The sequence below is a fragment of the Lissotriton helveticus genome, chromosome 6 (assembly GCF_964261635.1).
Source record: "Lissotriton helveticus chromosome 6, aLisHel1.1, whole genome shotgun sequence".
NCBI lineage: Eukaryota > Metazoa > Chordata > Amphibia > Caudata > Salamandridae > Lissotriton > Lissotriton helveticus.
This window is the reverse complement of record NC_136067.1, coordinates 93,359,731-93,386,091: the sequence shown is the minus strand read 5'-3', so window position 1 is coordinate 93,386,091 and position 26,361 is coordinate 93,359,731. Positions and strand designations below refer to the sequence as shown.

At 49.3% G+C, this 26,361-nt stretch overlaps 1 protein-coding gene across 1 annotated transcript in view; it reads left to right on the top strand.

Moving 5' to 3' along the window:
- Window positions 1-26,361, top strand: part of LOC144762273 (ATP-binding cassette sub-family C member 10-like) — a 993,059-nt gene that overhangs the window by 695,376 nt on the left and 271,322 nt on the right. Inside the window, exon 16 of the mRNA XM_078647415.1 lies at window positions 22,921-23,090. Coding sequence (XP_078503541.1) covers window positions 22,921-23,090 — 170 coding nt within the window. The remainder of the gene's footprint in view (window positions 1-22,920; window positions 23,091-26,361) is intronic.

The following is a 26,361-nucleotide window of genomic DNA, read 5'->3' as shown; positions in this document are numbered from 1 at the left end:
ACTGGTTCTAGGCCCACAGAGGTGAGAGGACGTTGCCCAGATGGAGAGAGGAGGGGAGACCCCCGACTAACACTAAGAGGGGCAAGAGCACTGGTCGACACCGGAAGTCCAGGCAGTCCTCTAGATCTACACAAACAGTGGTGGGCAGGACGGATGGATACCTAGACTTGAAACAATCTGATTATGGTGGCGAGGGCAGGAGGTCTCCTAGAATTGATCAAGCGACATAGCAGGCGGAACGAGAGGCTGCCAGAGCACTGGTGGAGGAGGTAACGGGCACGGGCTCTGAGACAAGTGCAGGAGATATCGTCAAGGACACAACACAGTTGGGAGGCTCCTGAGAACCGCAAGTACTGAGATGACACAAGCAAGCAAACTTAACTAACTGGCTGGTTTGCAGGTGCCATATTGAGGAGGCTCACGATCTTCCTGGACATGATCTGGGTTGCGGTGGATCTGGTCTCCTCCGCTCCACCAGCTGGCAGACTGGATTCGGTTGGGCACTGATACTGGACGGGCAGATAATACAGCCCCCCTACTCTTTTCCTTCTCCTTCTTCTCTTTCTTTATTCACCCTCTTTAATCTTATTGATTCTGTTGATCTCATTCTCCCTCTGGAGTATGCCCTCTCTTTTCTGGATCTACTTTTTGCTGGTCCTTCTGAATATTTTGTTTGATTGGGAGCAGAGTGGGTAGGGTACGTTGGGTGTAGTGAGGGTGAGTGTGATGTTCTCGGTCAGGAGAGTGCTGCTGACGGACACATAGTGGGTCTGGGAAGTGTGCTATTTTCTGGCCTGGCAGAAAATATTCATTGGATGACTGAAAGAGGAGTGCGTATGGTTAGATTGTGAGGCATGAAAGGTATACTGAGTGGAAATGTGTTGTTACATCTGTAATGGAGTTTTGGGCCTATAACAGCGGAAGCATGCTTGTACATGATGTTCAAGGATAGGGATGGGGGTGTGGGGTTGGGGGTTACATGGGTATGCACCCTTTGTTATTATTGTGTTCACTGGGGGGTGGGAGGGGGGTTGTTTGAATTGTTAAGTTCAAGAGCCTCGCTAGCAGCGATGGGGGCATTTTACAGCACATACGCAAAGTGTGGCAGACGGACATGGGCTGGACAAAATGGGACAGTACAAATGTATACCATGGAATGTGAGGGGATTGAATTAATTTGTTAAGCGTTTCAGAATACAAACATATAGGTGGAGAAAGGGCATCCAGATCACCATGTTACAGGCGACCCACCTATTTGACACCGAGACACAGTGTTGCTGGTGTGGGGACCTGAGAGGGTTAGACCACGGGTTCCCCTATGGTGATTACAACCAGCTGCGTTGCGCGATCCAGTATTCAGGGAAGAACTCAGGGAGGTTCTTGCAGGGTACTTTGCAATGAACTGGTCAACCATTGAGACCAGGAGTACAGAGTGGGACGCTTTGAAAGTGGTTACTAGAATGGACTGTTTGTCCAGAGTGGGAGGCACCAGAAGGAGACTAGAGGTGGAATTGTCAGAGGCAGGGGAACGGTTGGCCAGGGTGCAGCATGAAGACCATGATGTTGGACCCCCAATGACTCACACCTGCAGGCACAACGTAGAGTGAGGGAGATTTGGGACAGATTGGACTTCTTGGTTCGGAGGGAATTTAGACAATTACTACATAGAGAGGGTGAGATTCGGACGGTTATTGGCATGGCTATTGAAACGCAAGCGTCCCTCACCATTGATATTAATATTGCAGTGTTCTGATGGTAAGTAAGTAAGTAAGTAAGTTTATTATGCAGTTAAATAAAACCATTACAAAAATTGGTCATCTCTATAAGCAATAAAACCTCAGTTTTAAAAAAAAAAGGCTGGTAGCCACAGTTAAAGACACACGTTTAAGATTGCAGAGAAGATCCACTCCCCCGACCGTGACGACCCATAATCTTGTTTCTTCATTTCTGTTGGCAGATATTAGCAGCAGTTCGTGAGATAGAACTACCCCCCTTATCAGAGTCTGGGCTGCAAAGTGGTGACAGGCCGAGAGGTGCAAATTTAAAATGCATAGTTTAAAGTGCATAGTGACGGATCAATGTCAGTTGATTTGTGCAAAAAATATCATATTGTTAGCCTAATAATGCTTTCCTTTAAGGCTTACATGTGCAAAATGCTTAACATTATGTGCTTAAAACACTGTTACGGTTGTATGCGCTTTTTGAATCGGAGGTCAGTTGATGTTAAAAATTTTACCAGGCAGCAGCTTAGTTGAGTGTCTTTGCCAGAAAAGCTTGTAAGCACCGCTTGTCTGCATGACCGTATTTGGTTTTTGTTGAAAATAGGTCTGAGTAGTGACCGGCGCTCCCGCATCAGCTCACGGCAAATAGTTATAATAAGGACTATGTCCCCCTCTCCTTCTCCGCAAAGGCGGCACATTGCTGGCTTTGGAGGGCGCAGCCAAGGGGGCAGATGGTATACCGATGGTAATAGACCTAACCAAAATTTCAGAAACTTCTCTTTGGTGGTTCTGGAGAAGTTAGAAAGGAGGTAGGCTTGAGGAGTCGCTTTACTGTAGGATTGTATAGTGAGCCAGCCATGTAAACGTTCTGTCAAGGCCGCCTTGTCTTGTAAGATAGACTCTTTTTTAACAATGTTATTTACGATTTTCTTGAAGCTTGCCATGGTCCCCGACGTTGTCCAGAGTTGCCGTAACCCCAACTGGTCCAGTGCAGTGTTCAGGAAATCTCTAGCTGGGCAAGTTTCTCTGGTTTCTACTTCTCTCCACAAGTAGAAGTTTAACGTTTCTGGCTGCCCTTTTTTGATCTTGAACAAAAGCTCCTTTTCTGGCTAGCTCCTGTCTTTGTATCGCCGAATTCCAGCCTCATTTGTGCCGGAGATGTATATCCAGGCAACCCATATATTATTCTCAGCGCTCTTGCGATGGTGCCATTTAATGTTTCTGCGTCCCTCCCTCTGCCAGTGTTCTGATGGAGCCAAGGCCATCACAAAGACTGGCGTCAAATCCGTGCTGTTTAAACACCTATCTGAAATCTGCCGTGAGAACCTGGGCCTTGGGGTCCCTGTAGAAGGGGGTTTCTCTTGGACGTTCCCCTCCCACAACTCACATACGAACAAAGAGAGGAACTAGAGGCAGCACTTCAGCTAAGGGAACTGCCGGAAGCACTACAGGGCATGACTCGCTACAGATCGCCGGGCCCAGATGGGCTCCCAGTGGAATTTTATCACACATACGCAGATATTCTGCTCCCACGTCTGCTGGAAACATTGCAGGAGGCGAAGAAGTCTGGAAACCTGCCACACTCCTTGAGGGAAGTCACAGATAATAATGCTTCCCAAACCCGGTAGGAGTACGGAGGATCCTGCGGTTTACAGGTCTTTCTCTATGCTGGGTGTGGATGCTAAACTACTAGCTAAGGTCATGGCCAATAGATTGAGAAAAGTAGTAACCTCATTAATGCATGAAGATCAGTGCAGGTTTATACCTGGGAGGGGGATGCATATGAACCTAAGAAGGTTGTCTCATGTCCACCACTCGGTGGCTGATAGCGAACACCGCGTTGCGGTGGTTGCCTTGATATTGAAAAAGCCTTTGATACACTATGGTGGAAGTTCCTATGGAAAGTAATAAGAAGGATGGGTTTTGGTGGGGAATACATTTCATGGGTCAAATTACTCTACTGTCGGGCACGCAGCAGGGATTCCCACTGTCCCCACTCCTTTTCGCTTTGGCAATGGAGCCATTGGTGGTGAGATTACGGAGAGATATGGCGCCATGGGGTATAGCGGTAGATGGCAGAACACACATGGTCTCTCTCTATGCAGCTGACACTCTCCTGTATATTAGACAGCCAGAAGAGGCGATTCCAGCACTACTGAGGGTGCTGGACTCTTTCGCTGCGGTCCCTGGTCTCCGTATTAACCAACAGAAAACAATGATATTCGCATCGGGAGCCCTGGCACTAGGGACCCCCAGGGCCTTCCCGCAGTAGGACTGGACTGGAAATGCGATAATTTCAGATACTTAGGTATTTAGGTAGCACACCAGCTGGAGGCCCAATTTGACCTCAATATAGGCAAAGTTCTCTCAGGACTAAAAGCATCTATACAATTTTGGAATAAACTCCCCCTCTCGAGTGGCACTGTCACAAATGGTGGTGCTCCCCCGCTGCCTATATGTCCTGCAGAATTCCTTCCGTAAAATCCAAAAACCCATTTTCGACATACTGAATAGTCTTTTGAATTAATTGGTGTGGGCTGGAGGTGAAAGCAGAGTCAAGTTAGAGACACTCAAGCAAGACAAGAACACGGGAGGTCTTGGTTTGCCCGATCTCAAGTTATACTATCTAGCAGGTTTACTACAATTTGCAGCACAATGGTGCATGGAGGAACGTATGATGGACAAAGAGGTACTGGGACAATGGAGTCAGGAGACACAATTGCAGAGTTATTTTATGATGGGATCGAGAGCCCCAAAACACCACCCTCATATAGTGGAGCAGGTTGCAGGGGCTTTAGAACAGGCTGTCAAGCTAGTTCTTTGCATGGCACCGTATGCTAACACATTGCCACTTTGGTGGTTACAGGGGTTTCAAAACATTCAGGCGCAAATGGACATCTCAAAGTGGTATGAGGGTGGAACCTTTCTGACCTTTGAGGAGGCACAAAATTGGTTCCTTGTACGGTCAGGGAGATATGGACTACATTTCTGGTAGAGCCGCAGGAATCGCATACACTATTAACACTGCTGGATCCGGGCTCTTGCAGGGGCCTGATCTCGCGCATATACAAAGCAATAAAAGAAGATCGCGTGGCTGATTTGTTGGCTACTAGGGGGAAATGGGATGAGGATCCACTGACAGACGGGGAATGGACAAGACCACTAGCACAGGTGGCTGTAGCGACAAGTAACGCTAGGTTTCTGCTCATCCAATTCCATTACTTGCATCGCACATATGTAACCCCACAGCACCGAGTGTGGTTCATGCCGGGAGCCACACCATCCTGCCCAAGATGCGACACCGACCCTGCCACCTTTTTACACGTGACCTGAAGCTGCATACATATACAAACATACTGGAGCCAGGTGATACTGACCATCCACGAAGCAGCAGCAGTGAGCATAGATATCTCAATAAAACATTGCTTACTGGGTATCCTCCCAACACTGAAAAAGGGGACAAAGATACAACATAAGTTCTTTATGTTAGGCCTGGTCCTGTCAAAATGACGAATCACAATACACTGGATTCTCTCTACGTCACCCATGCTGGACCAATGGAAGGACGATGTGCAAGAGTGGGGTGTGGCGGAAGAATGCCATCTCAAGGCAGTACGAATGTACGAAAATGCAGAGAGAGACTTGATAGACTGGGGACAGATGTTAACAGAAGTGACTGTAGCAGTGACCCAGGGTAATGATGCAACAACACCCACGCAATAGCCCACTCACCCTACAGAGGTACCCAGTACAGAGACCAACATTGCCCCTCTCACTCATACATTAAATGAAACTATTTATGTCAGTCGATTTGAATACCCAAATGATAAATAAATAGAGATGCAGATTGCTGTCGGGGAGGGTGAGGGCGGCGGTGAGCGGGGCGGGGGGGCAGGGTGAGTTTCATGGTTTTTCATGCACAGAGGCATAGCTAGAGCTTGTGACGCCCGGGGCTATCCCTCAGATTGCCGCCCCTAGGGGGGAGGGGAAGTGCTGGGGAAAAAGGACTGCGAGCACTTGAAAGATGTCCGAGAGACACGTAGTATTGCCGCTAATAGTTACCTCGAGTGAAGTGTGTTGTAAGTGCATCTGTGATATATATGGAGAAAAGGAGTGGGTTTAATATACACCTTTGCCTTAAGTTATTTGGTTTGTGCATTTTTCTTGATAAAGCTCAATTCCTGCCCAATTTAATTCTCATCCATGACCCTCCATAAAGCGCTTCAAACCATTTATGAACGGTCTCCCATTTAAAGGTGAAGGAACACTTGAAGTTTTCATTACATGCCACGTTGTGACGTCCACCTACTGATAATGCCAGAGGTTGCCCTAGGCATCAGCCTGGCATTGCCCACCTTTTTCGTCTCAGGCCAACAAGACCATGGGCTCGAATTTCCTGGTCCATTAGCAGAAGGCAGTTGGTGCCAGGCTCATTATTTTAATGCCCCCACACACTATGGTGTAAGAGGAAGGGGACCCCTATAGAGCCCTTGAGAAACATATTAAAATCCGTATTAGTGGGATGACCAGGGCTTTAAGTGGGTTGAAAGAACTGGAGGGTCTCTCAAAGGGGTGTGGTGAATGTAATTAAGGGCGTGGTTTAAAAACACTTCAGCTAAAAATCTGTGCTTAGCATAGTGTGCCACCCGACTTGTATTTTGCTGTTTCTGTCATTGCATCTCGATATATAATACAAGTAACATCATACCTACAACAAGTAAGGACTTGGCTTTGTCAATGGTTGTTAGTTGCAAAAGATAAATAAGCAGCAACTATGGCTTGTAAACAGAGCCCGATAGAGACCCGTTTCGAGGCCCCTTTTTAAAAAACAGCCGGTGCTCAGACCCGGTGAGACCCGGCCCACTTAAAGCCCTGGGGATGACTCAGCTGGTTGAACGCACACTGCAGGGATCTCTTCAGAACATTGACTTAATTCCCAGAGGGCCCACTCAGCCTTTCAGCACAAGAAGCCGATGAAACGAAGACCACTGGGGTGCTTTGCAACGACAACTATCACACAGGAGAGAATTAAACGAGTGCCCTGTGCTGTACAATTACTCCGATATTACACTTATGTGAAGACGCCCACCCACAAGGTGACCCCCTTGGCACCACCTCCCCACACAGGTCAACCGTGGTTTGTGTTCCTCCACTGGGCTGACTGGAGCTGCACATTTTTCTGTACTCATGGGATAAGCACTACAGTCTTTTGAAACTAAAAACTGCAGTCGTTTTCATAAAACTTAAAACAAGACCGCTGCAATAAATATGGTAAAAACGCACGACGTGTACACTCGGCACAGAACCCAAACGCTCGAGGAAAGCGCCTTACCTTAGAGTGCATTATAGAGCGCCTCTAGCTGTACCCAAGCAGGGGGATGGGAGTAGCATCCCTTAATGCCCTGGAAGAGCAGGGAAAAGCCACTTGTTTCCTCGTGGTGCTTCGTGAAGTTCTCGGTGGGCTCCAATGCTCGGTAAACTCGCCTGTACTCCTGATCTGTCTCTGCCCTTTGATAAGTGAGCAGCCCTGCCTCTCAGGATCTGAGACCCCCCTTTCTTGCATTCCCTTGCTCCTTCTTGACAGCAACCATTCCCCTATAGGGGATGTCCAGCTCCATCTTGAATGATCTGAGTGGAGGGTCTGCCTGACTCGCGCGCCCACCACACCACCATGCGTGCAACGTGCGTGCAGCATGCGTACGCTGCACGCACGTTGCACGCATGGTGAGTTTGCTTGCTTGCACTTCAAACTGTGCCGCCGTGCGGGCGCGGCACCTGTGGCCCGTTGCGGTAGCATTTATAATTTAATTGGGGGCTGGGGACACTGACTGACAAAGTGTCAGACAGTGAATATCCCCAAATAAATCATAAAGGCCGCCGCAACGGGCCACAAGTGCCACGCTGCCTTGCCGCCTCCAAAACAGTGCCGCATGGGCCCCCTCCCCCGCTCTAGCTACGCCATGTTCATGCATGTTGGTACAAGTTTATGATTTAACAAATACTAAAAGGGCAATGCAAACATTGTGATTTGATATGTTATGGAGGATGTAGCACAGCAATATTTAGAACTGAAAAGTAAGAAGGCGCATGATCATGATAGACAATGCAATGTGATGCGATACTATCAATAAAAACAGTCTTAAAAAAAGGAAAGCCCAATCAAATGTGCTTTTTTAAAACAAAATGGTAATCCAGACTGTAATGAAGGATTAAGCAAGACCGTTAACAAATTTTGAAAACTGGCATAAGAACATCCAACATACTAAACACACAAAATCAGTCATATATAAAGACCTCATGGAATACCAAGTCACAAGAAAATTACCTAGAACTCTGTCTGATAAGCAATGGAGTGAAGTATATGATAAAGCACACACATCAGCTAGAAGATGCCATATTAGAGATATACGCAGTACGAAATAGTCTCATATCCGTACAGAACACCTCTAAAAATAATGGAATGGTTCTTGCTGGAGAAAACACAAAGCCTCAGGCATGGTAACACACTTATTATGGCATTGTCCCAAGTTAGAGAAGTACTCAGAGTGGGGTCCTGAAAGAGGCTGAGACGGTGTTTGGCCACCATCGAGAGAGAACTAGGGGGCGTGCTGTTAGGTCATCAAAACACATGCAAATAGGTCTTTAAGAGGAAAATAACTGACAGCAGCCTTACCCGTGTCTACACAGGCCATATTGCTAAAATGTAGAAATGTGTCTCCTCCAGACATGGTGCATTGACTAAACTGGCTCTGGCATATATTAGCCATGGAAGAAAATATCCAATTTCCGGAACATAAACAAAAGAACTGTCAAACAGACTGGGCACCTAATATCACAATGTTGGCTATGGAATAACAGGAACTTCGCCAATCCAGATATTTAAGAGCTCTTCATATCATCCCTACCTCTAGCTTGCTGTTAGCTGAGGGAGAACAATCCTCCTCACCATGACAGTGAACATGAAGAGGCCTCTAACTATATATGGAAGTAGCTAAAAGGACCTCTGAAACACAGAGTTTGTCATATACGTGCTGTAAATGCGTATCACCGACTAAAGGGGGATGCCGGGAGAGAGATGGGGAGAAGGAATAGTAATGGGAAGCATTGTTAAACTTTGCATAAAGCAAACACAGCACTCGAACGAGCGGTGGATGTAGGCGAAGATATTTGTACATACAATATTAAAAGAAAAATTGAAATAAGTAAGAATACCTTTTCAGGCTTTAATGAACAGTGAAACTACCACAAAAAAATTCACTCTGTTATCCAAACCTGTGCATTTTTCTAGGTTACATCTTTTTACCACAGGGAGCATGTGAAGGAGTTGCTTTCTATTTGAAATTGGAGAAAGAGTCACTTGTGTATACTCTTCTGTTGACTGACTAGCTGGAGATGTTCCCGTGTGCCTTCATTCACACTGTCATAGTTAATAGGATGTTTCAAGAGTTAATGTTTGTGATGAGACTGGTAGCCCCATTACAGCCTCACAAGATTGAGTTTGTGGTCCTCCTACCCTCCTCAAGGAACAGCCTTTTTTATGTTCCATTTCTCATACTCACCGCATGCCATTGCTCTTCAGACATCTTGGCATGCACCGACACTGGCAATCCATATTACATGGAAGACAGCCCTTCTTATAGCAATTACTTCCAATAGAAGGATTACCAGACCTAAGGTTTTGTCATCCAAAGAAGATTTTGTCATCTCTCACAAAGGGCCATATGTAGGTAAATATGAAATACCGATCCCTAAATACCGAATTTTACCGATTCGGTATTTAAAGGAATCGGTATTTTATATGTAGCTAAAAATTCGGTAAAAAATACAGAATCAGTAATATTCGTTATTACCGAATCGGTAATAACGATTCGGTAATAAGGAATCACCTTCCCATTCATTCCCATGGGCCCACTTCTTGTTGGCCACGCCCCCTCCGCAGATATAAATAGAGCGCGTTGCAATCGAGCGCTGCTCCATTGCTGCTACTCCTGAGGCGAAAAGCCGGGAGGTGTAATTTTAACTGTTTTAAAACTTGCTGTGTACTGTATTTTGCTTTAGAATACTTGCCTGATTGCACATTCTCTGATCCCTTAACAGCGGATTCTCAGCTGCTGGGATTCAGAAACCACTCGTTTCTTGGCGCCATTGAACGCCGAAGGGAGACGACAGCCACGCCCACTTCTTGTTGGCCACGCCCCCTCCGCAGATATAAATAGAGCGCGTTGCAATCGAGCGCTGCTCCATTGCTGCTACTCCTGAGGCGAAAAGCCGGGAGGTGTAATTTTAACTGTTTTAAAACTTGCTGTGTACTGTATTTTGCTTTAGAATACTTGCCTGATTGCACATTCTCTGATCCCTTAACAGCGGATTCTCAGCTGCTGGGATTCAGAAACCACTCGTTTCTTGGCGCCATTGAACGCCGAAGGGAGACGACAGCCACGCCCACTTCTTGTTGGCCACGCCCCCTCCGCAGATATAAATAGAGCGCGTTGCAATCGAGCGCTGCTCCATTGCTGCTACTCCTGAGGCGAAAAGCCGGGAGGTGTAATTTTAACTGTTTTAAAACTTGCTGTGTACTGTATTTTGCTTTAGAATACTTGCCTGATTGCACATTCTCTGATCCCTTAACAGCGGATTCTCAGCTGCTGGGATTCAGAAACCACTCGTTTCTTGGCGCCATTGAACGCCGAAGGGAGACGACAGCCACGCCCACTTCTTGTTGGCCACGCCCCCTCCGCAGATATAAATAGAGCGCGTTGCAATCGAGCGCTGCTCCATTGCTGCTACTCCTGAGGCGAAAAGCCGGGAGGTGTAATTTTAACTGTTTTAAAACTTGCTGTGTACTGTATTTTGCTTTAGAATACTTGCCTGATTGCACATTCTCTGATCCCTTAACAGCGGATTCTCAGCTGCTGGGATTCAGAAACCACTCGTTTCTTGGCGCCATTGAACGCCGAAGGGAGACGACAGCCACGCCCACTTCTTGTTGGCCACACCCCCACCTACGTTACCCGTTACCACTATAAACCATGTGTCAATATCGGAAGCGCAGCGGACGAGCGCAGCGGGCACGCCGATTGCGCGCCGAAGGCGCGCTTAAGGCAAGCTCGTCTGCGCTCGTCCGCGACGAGGACGCGCCGAGCGCTACAAGCCCTGTTCGGCACAGCCCATTATCCCTCGGCTCCACTCGGGATGTGTTGCTCGACCTTCGAGGGTATGCGCATGAAGGTAAGCTCTCCTTCGAAGAGACGGCCTTCCCATTAACTGACTTTACACTAAAGGACCTAATTGTAGGAGGCCTTTTGAACGTTAGATCCTTACCAAAACATGCCACCGAAATCAATCTTCTTATTGAGTCTCATCATCTAGATGTACTCTTCATAACTGAGACCTGGACACACGCAAACTGCGAGACCGATCTAGCAGCCGCCTGTCCGCTAAACTTTAACATTCTCCACCTTCCTAGACCCAAAGGCCGCGGCGGCGGAGTTGGTGTCATCTTCAAAGCCTCGTGGCAAACGAACATCCTAGACATAGACCCGACACCTGGAATCGAGCTCCTAGGTCTGTCTATAAACTGCCATCAAGGAGATACCTTTACAGTAATCATCTGCTACCGCCCACCTGGGGCCTTCTCCCTCTCGCAACAGCAAGCCCTCCTCACGATTATCACCAACATGGCAACCTCTCACAGTAAACTAGTACTTCTAGGAGATTTTAACCTCTGGCCAAACGGCAGCCTAGACGCAGGACTAGACAACCTTCGGTTGTCCTGTGACAGTGTAGGCCTCCAACAACTGATAAAGGACCCCACTCATTCTGCAGGCAACCGACTCGATCTTATCTTCTCGAGCCCAGGTTTGACCCAAGTAGGTGACATCCTGCCTATGAGTTGGACAGACCACTCGCTCATCAAACTCTATATTAATAATGCCACAACAAGCAAAACCAAATCCCACCCGCCCCCACAGTTTTCGTACCGAAACTGGAAAGCACTAGAAAAACTTAGCACCTCTACCAGAATCTTCGAGGTGGAAGACAGTTTCACTATCACCAACTCAGTGGAAGATAACTACAGGTCCTTTAGCTCGAGAATCACCTCCCTTGCGGACTCTGCTGCCCCTCTTAAACTCTGTAAACCGAAAGGTAGAGCCGCGGCTCCCTGGTATAACGATTCTTTGAAAACCCTCAAATCAGCCTGCAAACAAGCTGAGAGAAAGTGGAGACACGGATACTGTAACAATAACAAAACCCTCTGGAAGAAGGCACTCCGCGACTACAAGTCCGCTATTGCAGAGAGTAAAGCAAATTACTACTGTTCCACCATCACTAACGCGGCCAACAGTCCAAAAAGCATATTCCAGATTCTGGACAATATCTTACACCCTGACTGCGTCAAAAACTCCATCCCCCCTTCCCAGTCCCTTTGTGATAGCCTCGCTCAGTTTTTTACTGATAAAATTGAGACTATCATCAATAACCTAGCAACGCCCCCGTCTTCCACTCTCTCCATCCTCCCCGAAACCAACCTCACTAACCCTGAACCTCTGAGGCCAACCTGCCCTCCCACGAATAAACTGTTGGACTTCCCTCTTATTTCTCAAGCAGAATTTGAAATAGTCGCACAAGGCATCACTTCCGGATCCCCCCTTGACCCTTTGCCACCGAAAATATGGAAAACCTGCGGGCACCAACTATTTCACACCCTCCGGTTGATTTGTAATCAATCCCTGAGCTGCGGCGTCGTTCCCCGCTCCTGGAAGCAAGCGCTTATAACCCCGCTGCTAAAGAAACCCACGCTAAACCCAGATTGTCTGTCCAACTTCCGCCCCATATCACTCCTGCCTTTCCCAGTGAAGGTGCTCGAACGCTGGGTTAGTAAATGCCTCTCTACCCACCTCGAGCAACACCACTTTTTGGACGAATTCCAATTTGGGTTTCGCCCAGCCCATGGCACTGAAACCGCGGTGCTCACGGCCATGGAGGAGCTTCGAATGCGCGCAGACAGGGGTCAAGCTGTGGCCCTCATTTTACTTGACTTGTCTGCCGCATTCGATACTGTCAATCATAGGGTCCTGCTCCAGCGGTTGAGAGCGGCTGGGATCGACGGCACGGCCTTGATCTGGTTTCACTCATACCTAAGCGACAGAAAACAGGCTGTCTCCCTCCCCCCCTTCCAATCAGCCTTCTCCCCGGTCCCTCACGGTGTCCCCCAGGGCTCATCTATCAGTCCGATCCTTTTTAACGTTTACTTAAAACCTCTGGTCACGTTAATCAAGTCACACAACATGACCACAGTAAACTATGCGGACGACACACAGCTCCTTCTCTCGTGGGAAGGCGAAGATTCCATTTCCTTGCAAGCCTTCCATGACTGCCTACGAGACACGGCATGCTGGCTGCACCGGAACTCACTTCAGTCCAACTCCTCGAAGACCGAGGTGATGTATTGCCCTGCAAGTCGCATACCCTGCCCGCTGCCCGCTGAGTTCTGGCCCCCGGAAAACCCTAACAACCCCCCACCAGTCACCACCGTCCGCAACCTGGGCGTCATGCTCAACCATCAATTAAGCATGGAAACACAGGTCTCAAGAACAGTCGCAACCTGTGCCGGCCTTATGCGCTCACTGCGCAAAGTCTTGCCTCTTCTTCCATCCTCCGCCAGAGCACTAGTAGTCAGGTGTACTATTCTTAGTCGCCTTGACTACTGCAACGCCTTGCTGCTTGAATCTCTGGCGATTCTACTGGACAGACTCCAACGAGTCCAGTCGGCAGCAGCCAAACTGGCTTTGGGATGGACTAGGAGATCCTCGGCCACTGCTGCATTGGCCGAGTTGCATTGGCTGCCCTTGAGGCAACGCATTGCCTTCAAGGCCCTTTGCCTGGTCTTCAAGGCACTACATGGAATAGGACCCGGACCTCTTCAACGTCTGTTCTCTTGGTATACCCCCACCAGAACACTCAGGTCTACAACTGCCTGCCTCTCGAGAGTGCCCAGATGTAAGAAGGCCAGGATGGGAGGAAGATCGTTCAGAGTAGCTGCAGCCAAACTATGGAACAGTCTACCTGTCGACATTCGCCATATCCCTCATCTCCTCCCATTCAGGAAACGTATCAAAACATGGCTCTTTCCCTTGTCCCTGTAAAACCGGCCAGTCCCAGTCCACCCCCGTCAATAAACCACAGGAGTAGCTACCAGCGCCAGGATACCTGCCAGGTGACAGTCGCGCTTTATAAATGTTTTAAATAAATTAAATAATTCACTATTACCGATTCGGTAAATACCGAATCGGTAATAAGGGGAGTATATTCAAAGGTGGCAGAGTGGGGGGCGTGGCCAAGATGGCGTCGGAGTAAGACGTACTTCTGAGTCGCTCCGGCGCCCGATTTTCTCAGCCTTGAGTAGCTTTGCCAGCGGGGCCTCATGCCGCTCTGAAACATCCGCGGAGGTCGGCGGTGTTGAGCGGAGGGGTCCGGTGCTCTAGGCGCACCCAGGCGCGATCATAAGGCGCCGCCGGGTGCCCTTTCAGATCCGGCCTACTGAGCACCGGCTTGGCGTGAAGACGAGGCCGCCGAGGAGTGCAGCGGCTCGGCGTCGGCTGGGCGTGGCCTCACGGAGCGGCGGCTCCATGCCTTGGGCTACACAAACGGAGCCCACCCGGGTCCGTCCAGAGTGACCCCCATTGAGCGGAGGACGGCGGAGCTTGCAGTGCGGCCCGAGGCGACCAGGAGCCCACCCTGTACCTCGAGTGCCGGTGCCCGGCTGCTCCGGTGGAGACGTGTGGGGGAAGGGCGGACTGCCGGAGTCCATCCGATTTGCAGCGGAGCCCACCCGCGTGGTGAGTGACGGCCCGTGGGCCGACGGAGAGCCCGAGCGGCGGCCCCACGTTTCGCATGACCTGCGGAGCCCACCCGCGGCCTGCTGATGGCGCCCGCGACATGAGGAGTTCTGCCGGGTGCTGTGGATGAGTGCGGAGCCTACCCGCCAAGCGAGGACTTTGCCCCGCCTGAGACAGCGCCGGCCCTGGAGTGGTGGTGGAGCGCAGGGCCGGGCTGCCGTACTTCCAGCCGCCGCTGCACAGTGCTGACAGGGGAGGAGGAGTGAGCGGGGGACCCAGTGCAGCAGCGAGCTCCTCGGAGTGTGCAGGTGAGCTTTGGCCGGCGGGGAGGTCCCTGGACTTTGTTGCCCGGGCGGCATCGGACGTGCTTGGGGTGGCTGTCCCTGCTTGGCGCCTTGTCGCGACCCCTGAGGCCTAGGAAGTTTCCCCTGTCTTTGGACTTACGAAGCCACGCGGGGGGGCCCCCTGGGCACTGCGCTGCCTGCGACTTGGAACTGTCGGTGTGTGCGGAGAGTTTGGGGCTGGACGTTGCCGTGGAGCCCTGCACGGCCTACTTCTTGGACGGCCTAGTGTCCGAGGCTCCGCCACGATGTCGAACTTGCCGCGCAAAGGGAGGACAGTGAAGGAGGGGGCCTCGAAGGGGTCGCAACCGCCGAACTCCCCTGGGGCGAGTGGCTCGACCAGGCAATCAGACGAGGAGGCGCCAGCCACCAAGGCTTTCATGGCGGAACTCTTTGCCTCGATCAAGGAGGACATTTCTGAGCTTCGTGCTCAGTTGGCGTCGGACCTACGTGAGGTCCGGAGAGATGTGGACGGCGTTGGGGAACGGGTAGCCGTGCTAGAAGATCATGACTTGACTATGGCAAATGACGTTCACCAGTTACAGCAGGATGTTCTTCGCCTTGCGGATCAAAACCTGAATTTGCAGGCATATGCCGAGGACCTGGAGAACCGCTCCAGAAGAAACAACATCCGTGTCAGAGCGGTCCCCTGGGATGGCGAAGCTGGTGACCTAAGGGGGTATGTACATGCCCTTTTCCTCCAGGTGCTGGACGAGGAAGATGTTCAGGTGATTAAGTTGGACCGAGTCCACAGAGTTGGCCTACCTAGGCGGGGTGGCCCCCCCCCAGACATTCTTGCGTGTGTCCATGATTTTCAGATTAAAGAACGCATCCTCCGGAACGCCAGGACCCTCGGCTCCTTGAGCTTCCGTGACCATCAGCCTCAGCTATTCCAGGATTTGGCGGCATCGACACTGCAGAAGCGAAGGGACTTCCGGCCTGTGACTGCTTATTTGAGGGAACAGGGTGTCTCCTACTCCTGGGGTCACCCTTTTAGGATTATATTCCGGTGGCAGAACAGGTTGGTGCAGCTCCGCTCTCTGAAAGCGGCGAGGGACCTGTTGGGATTAGAGGAAGATTCGTCATCGCAGGCGACGCAGTCCTCCTCTTCGCGGCGCCGACGTCGCTCTTCATCCTGGCACCGAGTTGGAGCTTCCCCGGAGCGGCTGAGACCGGATCATTCTGTCCGCCTACAGGAGAGGGGATCAGCGGTGGCGTCGGTGGCATCGGCCACTCTTACGGATACTCAGCAGTCCTCTGGAGCGGCGTGATCCCTGCCTTCTTTGATGATCGGGCGCCGGGGCGCCTCTATCCCTGCGGCCCTGGGGTACTATGGTACTTTTGGAGAAGACACCCCGGGCCCTGGTCCTGGGGACCCCTGATCTGGAGTCCCCACCCCGATACCAGTCTGATGTGGACCCTGTGCCCTGTGGCCCATTGGAACTGACGAACCTACGTTTCAGGTTACGGGCCTGGTGCTCTGTTTTTTTTGTGTTGGGGTTGTTTCGGGGGGGCGGGTTGATTGGTGTTCTGCAAGTAGTTGTCATGGCAGAGCGCTTTGGTTTGGGGGTGGTGTTGGGGGGGGGTGGTGGCGGCCTTGTGTGTTAGCTGTATGATGGTGGTGTCTTCAACGCTGTGTGCTCCTACGGCTCGTAGTTTGACCTGTGTGATGGCTCCCTCTGCTCTTACACTTCCTGGAGGGATGGCCGCCCTGGGAGGTTCGGAGAGTAGGCGGGCGGCCCCCTCAATATGGTTCTTGCTGGGGTCTTACCCCTGGTTCCCCTTGCTTGAATGTCCTCGATGGTCTTGGGCTCCACAGTGTGTCGGAGGGCTGCCTGGGCTGAGTGCTTTTCCAGACGTGTGCATGGCGTGGTGTTTTAATTTCCCATTATGCCTATTAGCATAGGCACTTGGAATGTCAAAGGCCTTAACTCCCCGCAAAAGCGGCAGAAGCTTTGGAAGTACATTGTGGACCATCACTTGGATGTGGTTGCTCTCCAGGAAACCCACTTGGCTAGGAGGGACGAACTGAGACTCCGTCATAGACAGTTCCCTCTTATCTATAGGGCGTCCGCGACCACGAAACATAGAGGGGTGGCTCTTCTCTTCCGGGCTTCCCTACACTTTCAGCCCGTGGGTGTGAATGCTGATAAAGACGGCCGCTGGCTTATGGTGAAGGGGATGTTGCATGGCCGCCTTTGTACTTTTGCGGTGCTGTATGCCCCAAATACAGGTCAGAATGGCTTTTTGCAGGATTTGCTGGATAAAATGGGGGACTTTATAGAGGGGCATTTGTTTCTGCTGGGTGACTTCAACATGGTGTGGGACAGGGACTTGGATAGTTCTGGAGCGCGTAGGGCGGACACTGGCGTTTTCACGGAGGAAACTAAGAGTCAGGTAGGTGCTCTGGGGCTCATAGACAGTTGGCGCTTTGTTCACACGCAGGCTAGGGACTACACTTTCTATTCTAACGTTCATCGCTCGTACTCTCGCATTGACTATGTCTTGGTTAACCAGGCTCTCCGGGGGGATATACAAATGTCGGCTATCTTCCCACTCTCGTTATCCGATCATAGCCTGGTGGTGCTGGGGCTACATTGGACCGCTGGGGGGGACGGTTGGCGTAAGTGGTACTTTCCGGCCGCTCTAGCGAGAGACGAGATGTCCTGTAAGGCCTTGCGCAAGGCCATTGGCGAATTCTTTCTCCTCAATCCTCCTTCGGACACCTCGGTATATAACACGTGGGATGCGTGCAAGGCCTCCTTAAGGGGCACGTGCCTTGCTCTTAACGCGAACCTGAACAAACTGAGGCGTGAGGAGAGGGAGGCCCTCGAAACGGAACTTGCCACCTTGGAACAGGCCCATAAGGCGAATCCCTCCAGGGTGACTCTGCGCCCCCTGACGGCAGTGAGAGGGAAGTTGCGGGCCCATTATAACAACAGAGCGGAATTTACTCTTTTGCGTCTTCGGCGTGCCTCCTACTCCCAAGGCAACAAAATTGGGCGCCATCTTGCCCGGCAACTTCGTGACAAACGCGAGCGAGATTATATAGGTGGTATACGTGACCACGCGGGCTCTGTTCAGCACAAAGATGCGGACAAAGCAGCCATCTTTGGGAGCTTCTATACAGCGCTTTACTCGGGTGATGCTCTCGATCCGGAGGCGCAATCCAAGTTTCTGGAGGGTTTGCCTCTTCCGAGAGTCTCTCCGGAATGGAATGACTTGCTGTCCTCCCCTATCACACGGGAGGAGGTCCTGGGTGCCATCAAGGGCCTGAAGCTGCATAAGGCCCCTGGGCCTGACGGCTACACGGCCCTCTTCTACAAGTCGTTCGCGGCTGACATTTGCGACTCTTTAGTCTCTCTCTTCAATGCGATGGCGGCTGACGGTAGGACCACGGACTCTATGGCCGAGGCACTGATTACTGTCATCCCCAAGCCGGGGAAGGACCCCACTTCTTGTACGTCTTATCGCCCGATAGCGCTTCTCAATCTAGACGCTAAATTGTACTCCTCTATACTGGCGGGCAGACTGCAAGACCTAATGCCTGCCCTGATCCACCCTGATCAATCTGGGTTCATTAAGGGTAGGCAGACTCACGATAATCTGCGCCGTGTCGTCCACCTCATTGAAAAGGCGGAGCGATTCCACGTGCCTGCGGTACTAATAGGACTTGACGCGGAGAAAGCCTTCGATCGCGTCGATTGGGGGTTTTTACACATGACTCTGGAGGCCTTTGGGTTTTCGCCCCACTTCGTGCGTATGATCGAGGCCAACTACAGTAGCCCTACTTCCAGGGTGTTGGTCAACGGCCACAGATCCGGAAGCTTCTGCCACTCCAGGGGGACGCGCCAGGGATGTCCCCTCTCGCCCCTCCTCTTCGCTCTTAGCATAGAACCATTGGCGTTGGCGGTGCGGGAGAATGAGCGGATTCTGGGGCTTCCTTTTGCGGGTGAGCAACATAAGATCTCGCTCTTTGCCGACGACGTCTTGTTGTCCGTTCGTGACCCAGCGTCGTCACTCCCCTTTGTTCATTCGGTACTCTCCGCCTATGAGGAGGTTGCAGGATTTAAGGTTAATTTTGATAAGTCCTACATCTTAAATCTGACCCTGTCATCAGAGGAGGTGCAGCGGATCCGGTCGCTTACTCCGCTTACGTGGGCGTCGTCATCCTTGCTCTATCTGGGAGTGCGACTAACTCCCACCGTCGGTGCCCTGTTCCAAGCTAACTTCCCGCCGATTTTGACATCAATCCGGGCTGAACTGGAGCGATGGAAACCCAAATTTATCTCATGGCTGGGCAGGATCCATGCACTCAAAATGGTTCTACTCCCCAAGCTCTTATATCTGTTTCAGGCTTTACCCATCCCGATGGGACTGGACTTCTTTCGCCAATTGAAGACCCTGATGCTGAAATTTGTCTGGCAGGGTGGCCGAGCGCGGCTTCCATTTGTGGTTCTTCGACGCCCACGATTGGAGGGTGGAGTGGGCTTTCCGGATATGCAGCTGTATTACAAAGCTGCCCAATTGAGAATTTTGGTGGAATGGTCCCAACAGCTCTCGGAGAAGCATTGGCTCCACATGGACCGGAGTGTCGCGGGCCGCTCCATCTGGGATCTAGCCTGGAAGCCTAAGATGGACCGACCCAGAAATGCGTACATTAGCACCCCCACGAGCACGGTTTTGAAGGTTTGGGATACGGTGAGCGGCGATGACCGCTGGACCACATTCCCATCCCCATTCACCCCACTTCATTTTAACCCGGCCTTCCCCCCGGCTCTGATGGAGGGTCCGTTTGAGACTTGGAGGGAGGGTGGCTGCAGGGCCCTCACCCATCTGTTCCATGGCACCGTACCCCTCACTTTCCACAACTGTATGAGGGACTATGGAGTTCTACCGACGGAGCGATATAGACATCTTCAGCTCCTGCACTGGGCGACGTCGCCTGCAGTTGTGGACGCCGCTACCAGACCTCTGACGAAATTCGAGTCTTTTCTTCTTCGCACTTCCACCATGAGAGGGGCGATCTCTTTTCTGTATAGATTACTCTTAGATACTGCTATGTCTCCGCGGCCGCGCTATCAAGATCACTGGGAGTCCGCTCTAGGGAGGGATATCTCCGTCAACGAGTGGCAGGGATTATGGCGGGATGTGACGGCATATAACCACTCATCTGACCTCAGGGAGGCCCACATGAAACTCATCTTTGATTGGTACTTATATCCGTCTAAATTGCACCGCATATTTCCAACTACTTCAGATAGATGCTGGCGGGGTTGTGGGATGCTGGGGGACTTTAGCCATATATGGTGGGACTGCCCCTCCATTCGGCCGTTCTGGGCCGAGATTCTCTCCCATTTGAAGGATATTTTGGGATACCCTATCCCTGACTCCATGGCCTTTGTCCTATTAGGTCTAAGGGATCCAATGCTTGAGCACCAAACTAGGGCGGATAAGCGTGTCATGTGGTTGTGTTTGGGTGCGGCTAAGATGACTTTGGCAGCTGCTTGGAAGTCCCCATCTACCCCTGCTGTTTCCTTGTGGCATGCCCGGTTATGGCGTTTGTTGAGCATGGAACGTCTCTCTGATATATTCCGGGGGAACTTTAAGAATTTTATGTGCAATTGGGGTCCACTTGTGAGATTTCTGTCCCGAGGCCTGCCTTCGGCGGTATGCCCGTCAGCGCTGAGGTCCTTACATCTCTTCCAGATTTGAGCACCTTAGGGATGTCATCCTTGCATTGTGGGAGTCACTGTGTTGGTTTGTGAGCTTGAATGTCGCCACCACTGGGGGGGTGGGTGTGAGGGGTGGACGAGGGTGGGGGGGTAGTTGGGGAAGTTAATTCTGGGTTCCTTCTTATGTTGCGACTTGCCTGGCTTTTGGGTGAGGCATTAGACCTCGGCTGAGGTTGGAGCTGCCTTTCTTCACCACGAACAATGCATTCACGATTGGGGCGCCAGGACTGATCTGCACGCTTTGATGGGCGGCCTCCTGGCCCGAACTCTGTTGCTTTGCCTGGCTGCTGTCATCTAGTGGTGGACTTTGGAGTTCTACTGCCCCTTCCTTTGCGAATGTTTCCTCCCCATTTTTTGCCCCCTGTGTGGGGATTTGTGGCGATATGTCGCCTGTTCTTCCTTTCTTCTTTTCTTATTCCTCTTGCTCTGTTCCCCTTCCCCCTTTCCGATTCACTGCATATTACAAAATAAAAATTTTACAAAAAAAAAGGTGGCAGAGTGTCACATTGACACCCTGTTGCACCCCTGAATCGTGCATGTGTGCACATGTGGCACACATACATGCCCTAAGGGCATGTATGTCTGCCACATGGCACTGAGAAAGAAGCAAAAAAATGCTTTATGCAAGGTATTCGGTATTTACCACCAACCTGTAGTTGGTGGTAAATAACGAATCCTTAATGCTTAAGGATTAATTAATTAATTAATATTATTAATATTAATTAATATAATTAATTAATCACTCCTACATAGCTTTTAAGGATTCGGTAGTTTACCGGTTCCATAAGGAATCTGTCTGTAAATTACCGAATCCTTAAAACCTGCCACCTACATTAGAAAAGTCAAAATACCGGTTGGTAATGGGATAATTACCGATTTTCGTCCGTTACCGACCTGTATTTAGCTACCTACATATAGCCCTAAGTCATGGTGTCCTTCGCATAGCACCTGCTATTACTACTAAAGGTTCGACAGAGTTTAATCTGAACCAAGCAACAGTTCTGCCTGCATTCATCCCAGTATTGTACTGCTTTTTAGTAAATAAACTTAGCACAACATGATTTTCCAGTACAATCCTCTTAGAAATGTCAGATATTTGTTCAGACTTACTATGCATTTTCTCTTTGTAAAAAACTGTCATAATTCTTCCTACCAGGAATTCATATAATAATGTTGTGAAATTCATAGCATTTAGGATTTTTGATGCTCATGAGCCAGAGCAAAAGCAGCACCAATTCCTTTCAGAGACATATATCCTTTGCAACACTTTGTAGGACAGTTAAGTGGGCCTAGCCAGACATGTTGTTTTATAAACACTGTGTTGTGACTTGAGTGTTCCCGTACACCCTATCCTTAGTTACACCTTCCCTGCTGCTCAGTCAGGATGAGTGCTGGAGTGCTTGGTGATGTAGTGGAATTCTGAATGCTTGGTGATGTCATGAAATGCCTGGGTTAATGGTGAGGTGCTGAGTGTCAGTTGGAGCCTGCAGGCTGAGCAGCAAGGAGGCTGCTTCTAGTGGGGCTTCTAGTTGGGCTAACTTCTATATACTTACCTGAAACTTACCATCTTGATAACCTGTAGTTAACTCTTAATAAACCATCTTCTACAATCTACTCTACGGCTATCAGGACTTCTGTTACTGTTACAACACACTGCTTCTTCACTGCAGCCTTGAAGAAAAGAAAAGGCTGTTTTCTATCAGGTTCTAAGCAGTCTATTTACATGATACCTTTTCAGCATATGATGTCCCCACTTCTAAGTGTGGTTTATAATCAGGGTCCCAACTAGTTGAGAAGGAATGGTGGTGCAGGATAACAGTGGAATAGTATCCTTTGGATGATTCTGGTTTTGGTGTCCCCTGCTGTTGTTCCTTCACAACACCCACCTAACCATTCTTTCAGAGTATATGCTAAAAATGTACACATCAGAAAAGACTATGTTGGTGTGGGACAGGAACAATTGGGGGAACACTGGTGAGACAGAGTCTTCGCAAATAGAGGGATGCTCTTGCTGTGGATTACCACTAAAAGGACCGCTTGTGGTTCTATCAGTGACTGCAGGTACTTGCTAGTCCAAGGAAGAGCAGGAAAGGTAATTGTTCTTTTTCTGTCTATCATCAGTAGTGAATATTTTGGATTCTGTGTATTGTTAATATGTAGAAACATTTGATCCTGTTCTGATATCCACTCCAAGGAAGGTTTGGGGATTCTCTGATAATTACTTGTGGCACTCTACTCCATATTAGGTTAATAAATCTATGATCATTGCGCTGGTCCCCTGCAGGTTTGAGAAGGAGAATGAGGAGCACTTGGAGAGAAACCAGCGATGTAGGTTTGCCAGTGATACAGCCATGCAGTGGCTGGATATACGTCTGCAGATGATTGGTGTCATTGTCATCACAGCTGTCGCGGTAATCGGCATCATTCAGCACGAGATGGAATCCGGCAGTCCAGGTATTTTCTCTTTACTAATACTCCCTCTTCTCCAGGTGGGTAAACACCTCGGAAAGTCACTTACACCATTGTTCCCAGAGAAGCAGGGTTGATAGCTTTGCATCTACCTTGTGGATTGTGCTACTTGCTTATCATCGTGAACTCATCCACTATTCTTTTTTAATTTAGTGTACTAGGTGCGGGGTGAACACATAGTTCTTGTGAAAAAGTGTTTAAGTGGTGCAAGTAAAAACTGTAAACCACTGTGTTGTGGGAGAATTTCTTTGAAAAGAATATTATGCATGAACATTTACTTTATAATACAGTTGGTAGAAAATCATGGCATAATTAGAAATCCAAATTAGGCTGATACAAGTCGAGGCGTTTCGACTTTCATGACTTAAGGTCATCATCAGGACAAGGGAATACAAGGAAGGTGATTGCTACCTAATTGGGAAGAAGGTGAGAGTTACCCCTGCCATTGAATAGATTTAGATCAATGCAGATACACTTTGGGTATGTGTTATAAGGTACCTGAAGGAAATTCAAGGCATGTGAAACAAACCTCTGGAACGTATATGCCAGGAGCTGGTCCAGCCCAGCTGGTCACCAGGGAGGAGGGAGGGAGTCCACAAGCTGTCCTTCAAGATATGAGCAATATTGAAACAAGGATGTAGTTTAAAAGGTCATTGGTGAATATGGCTTAAAGGAGAAGCACATACATTTTGCCATGATTTGCCACTGCTTTTATTATAAATTAAATGTTCATGAATATAATTATTTTCAAAATATTCTTTCCAAAAATGCTGGTTCACATTTCCACATGCTTCACTTGCACTGTTTAAGCATTTTTTCACGTACACAATGTGTTCACCTAGTACACAACTAAAAAAACATGGTTGATGCTGCTTCATAACCCATGAAAAGTATAAATCTATGCCTCTTTCTTTGTTATATAATTACGTTGAAACAAAAAATTAGGACTATGTGTTTTGAGGAATTAGTTTACTTTCTAAATTGTATTCCCTCATTGACTCCCACTGAAACATTGTTGTATGATACTGCCTAAATACTTTACACATTGCCTCTAAGTTTAACCTGACTGCTTTTTTAGGTCTCGGCCTGATCCAGCGCATGCGCTGATCTGGCCGAGACATTTAGTAGCTGCTTTTAAAAGTGCTACTTTCCCAGTGACCAGCTTGCTAGAACGCGCACAAGAGCGTGCGCGCATGCGCGTAATAGCAAGCTGGTGGCCGGCAAGGTAGCACTTGCGTTTTTTTTGTTTTTGTGATCGCGCTAGGCGCATTTGCAGCGCGCGCACACAACTACCGCTTCTCCCCCTCCCCCACCTCACTCGGAGCCAGTGCTTGTTTAGGACATGAGCCCTGACCCTTATACCACTGATTCCATGCTCTACTTTTTAATTTTTTACTAATAACATTTAAAATACTGGTCCTGTTACGTGGACGCAGGCTTGTGACGTAGGCTTGGAGATGCAATGAAACGAGCTTACATTCTCTCCGGTGTGCTTATACCAGAACAGCTGATCGACCAGTCAGTTCTGAGCACAGCGTCCGCAGATGTCAGACTTTAACAGTCCCCGCCATCCGCTACCATGGAAACAGAACGATGCTGCTCACTAGATGGCATTCCTACCGTAACATGGTCCACCGGTTGCTCACTGCCACGGAGAGAGCTTGATTCTGCCGTGCTGTAGTGTTCTGCTTGTCAGGAAGTGCGCCTTGTGCCTCCGAGTGTGTCTTTGTGTGAGAGAGCTTACCCCGGCCGTCCTGTAGTGATCTGTTTTTCAGGGTGTGCGCCTTGTGTCACTGTGTCTCCGAGTTAGCTGGTATCCATGATTCCATCTTGAGAGGAAGCCGACCCCACGTCCTTTTACTCGCTTAAATTTCCTAATTTCTTCTCTTTCTCTTTTCTAGCCTACTCTTCGCTTCATATTTACTCTACTTCCTGCTCTACCTACTTGCAGCCCTCTCCCCCGCCAGTCCTTTTCTGCATGTGCCCTCCACTGATCCTCTTATTGGGTATCGAATACCCAATGCTTTCCAGTGTTACATAACAAACCACTTAACAGGGGGCACAGTGCAGACTTAATCAAAGGGAAATACTTACAGGGCGTTAAATAACAGGAGCCGGCGGAGTGCCGAGCAACGGGCATAAGTGCAGCATCGAGCGCCGAGCCCATATGCGTGCTTTGGGCGGGTTGGTGACCAAAAAAAGTGTGATTCTGAGCAAATCAGTTCAGCTACGTGGGCCACAGTTCCAAATATGTTTAATGGAAGTACGTCAGCACCCACAGTTTTAGTTCTATGTATAGCTTGTCTTGTTTGAGGGAGCGGCAGTAATTATAATACTAAGACCAGACTGTTTGATGTCTAAGGTTACCTTTTTGTGACGACGTAATCTTTAAGCACACCGTTGTTTATAACTATGATGGAGACAGTCGAAGGCTAGCCCACTGTGCATGGACTCTGAGGATGAGAAATTAGTTTTTGTTTTTTCTAGAATAGTTTTGAAGTGTGCGCTCCTGCATGTTGTGTGATCAGTGGCAACAATGTTATTTTAGGCTCAGAACGTTTTTTTACTACGATCCAACACCATTGACACATTATTTTTATGTACAGTGCCTGTGTGTGGCCTTCAGCCGTTCATGCTACCCATTTTCCTATGGATGAGAAACATGGTGTTTAATTTTTTTGTTCTTGATGAACAATTGTCTGTCATGAATTGCTTTGCCCTTTGTTTATTTTCATTTCCTGTTGATTCTGCCGCAGTAAAAATTGGCATGATGCAAATACCATTGTTAGTACTTATACACAATGGGCAGGCACTAGATCCAGTACAGTTGAATACCCCCAAGGATAGCATTTCAAAGGGATCCTCGAGTAACACATTATTACTGGACACGGTTCGTAGTATTGCAAGATCAGGGGTCTAGAGATGGTTTCCTCAGCAGTCTTGCAATCCATGACTGCTTGAATGGATTGCCTTTTGTATCTGTACTAAATCAATCATTGACAACGCTTGTGGTTGTTGGAAACAATTCATCACTGACAGTGGACCAGAATCCCTATCACAATTGGTTAATGAGAAATGAAAGTATCGAGATTTTTGTACACTGACAATCTTTGCAGATTTCCCCATATGTATTCTCAATATTTTTGTGTCACACTTCCATCTGATAGATTACCTGTATACTAGGCTGCTGCTGGGAAAGGAGTGACCCGCAATCATTTTTAAGGTCGATGGGGTAGGTGGAGGGTTTCTGCCATAA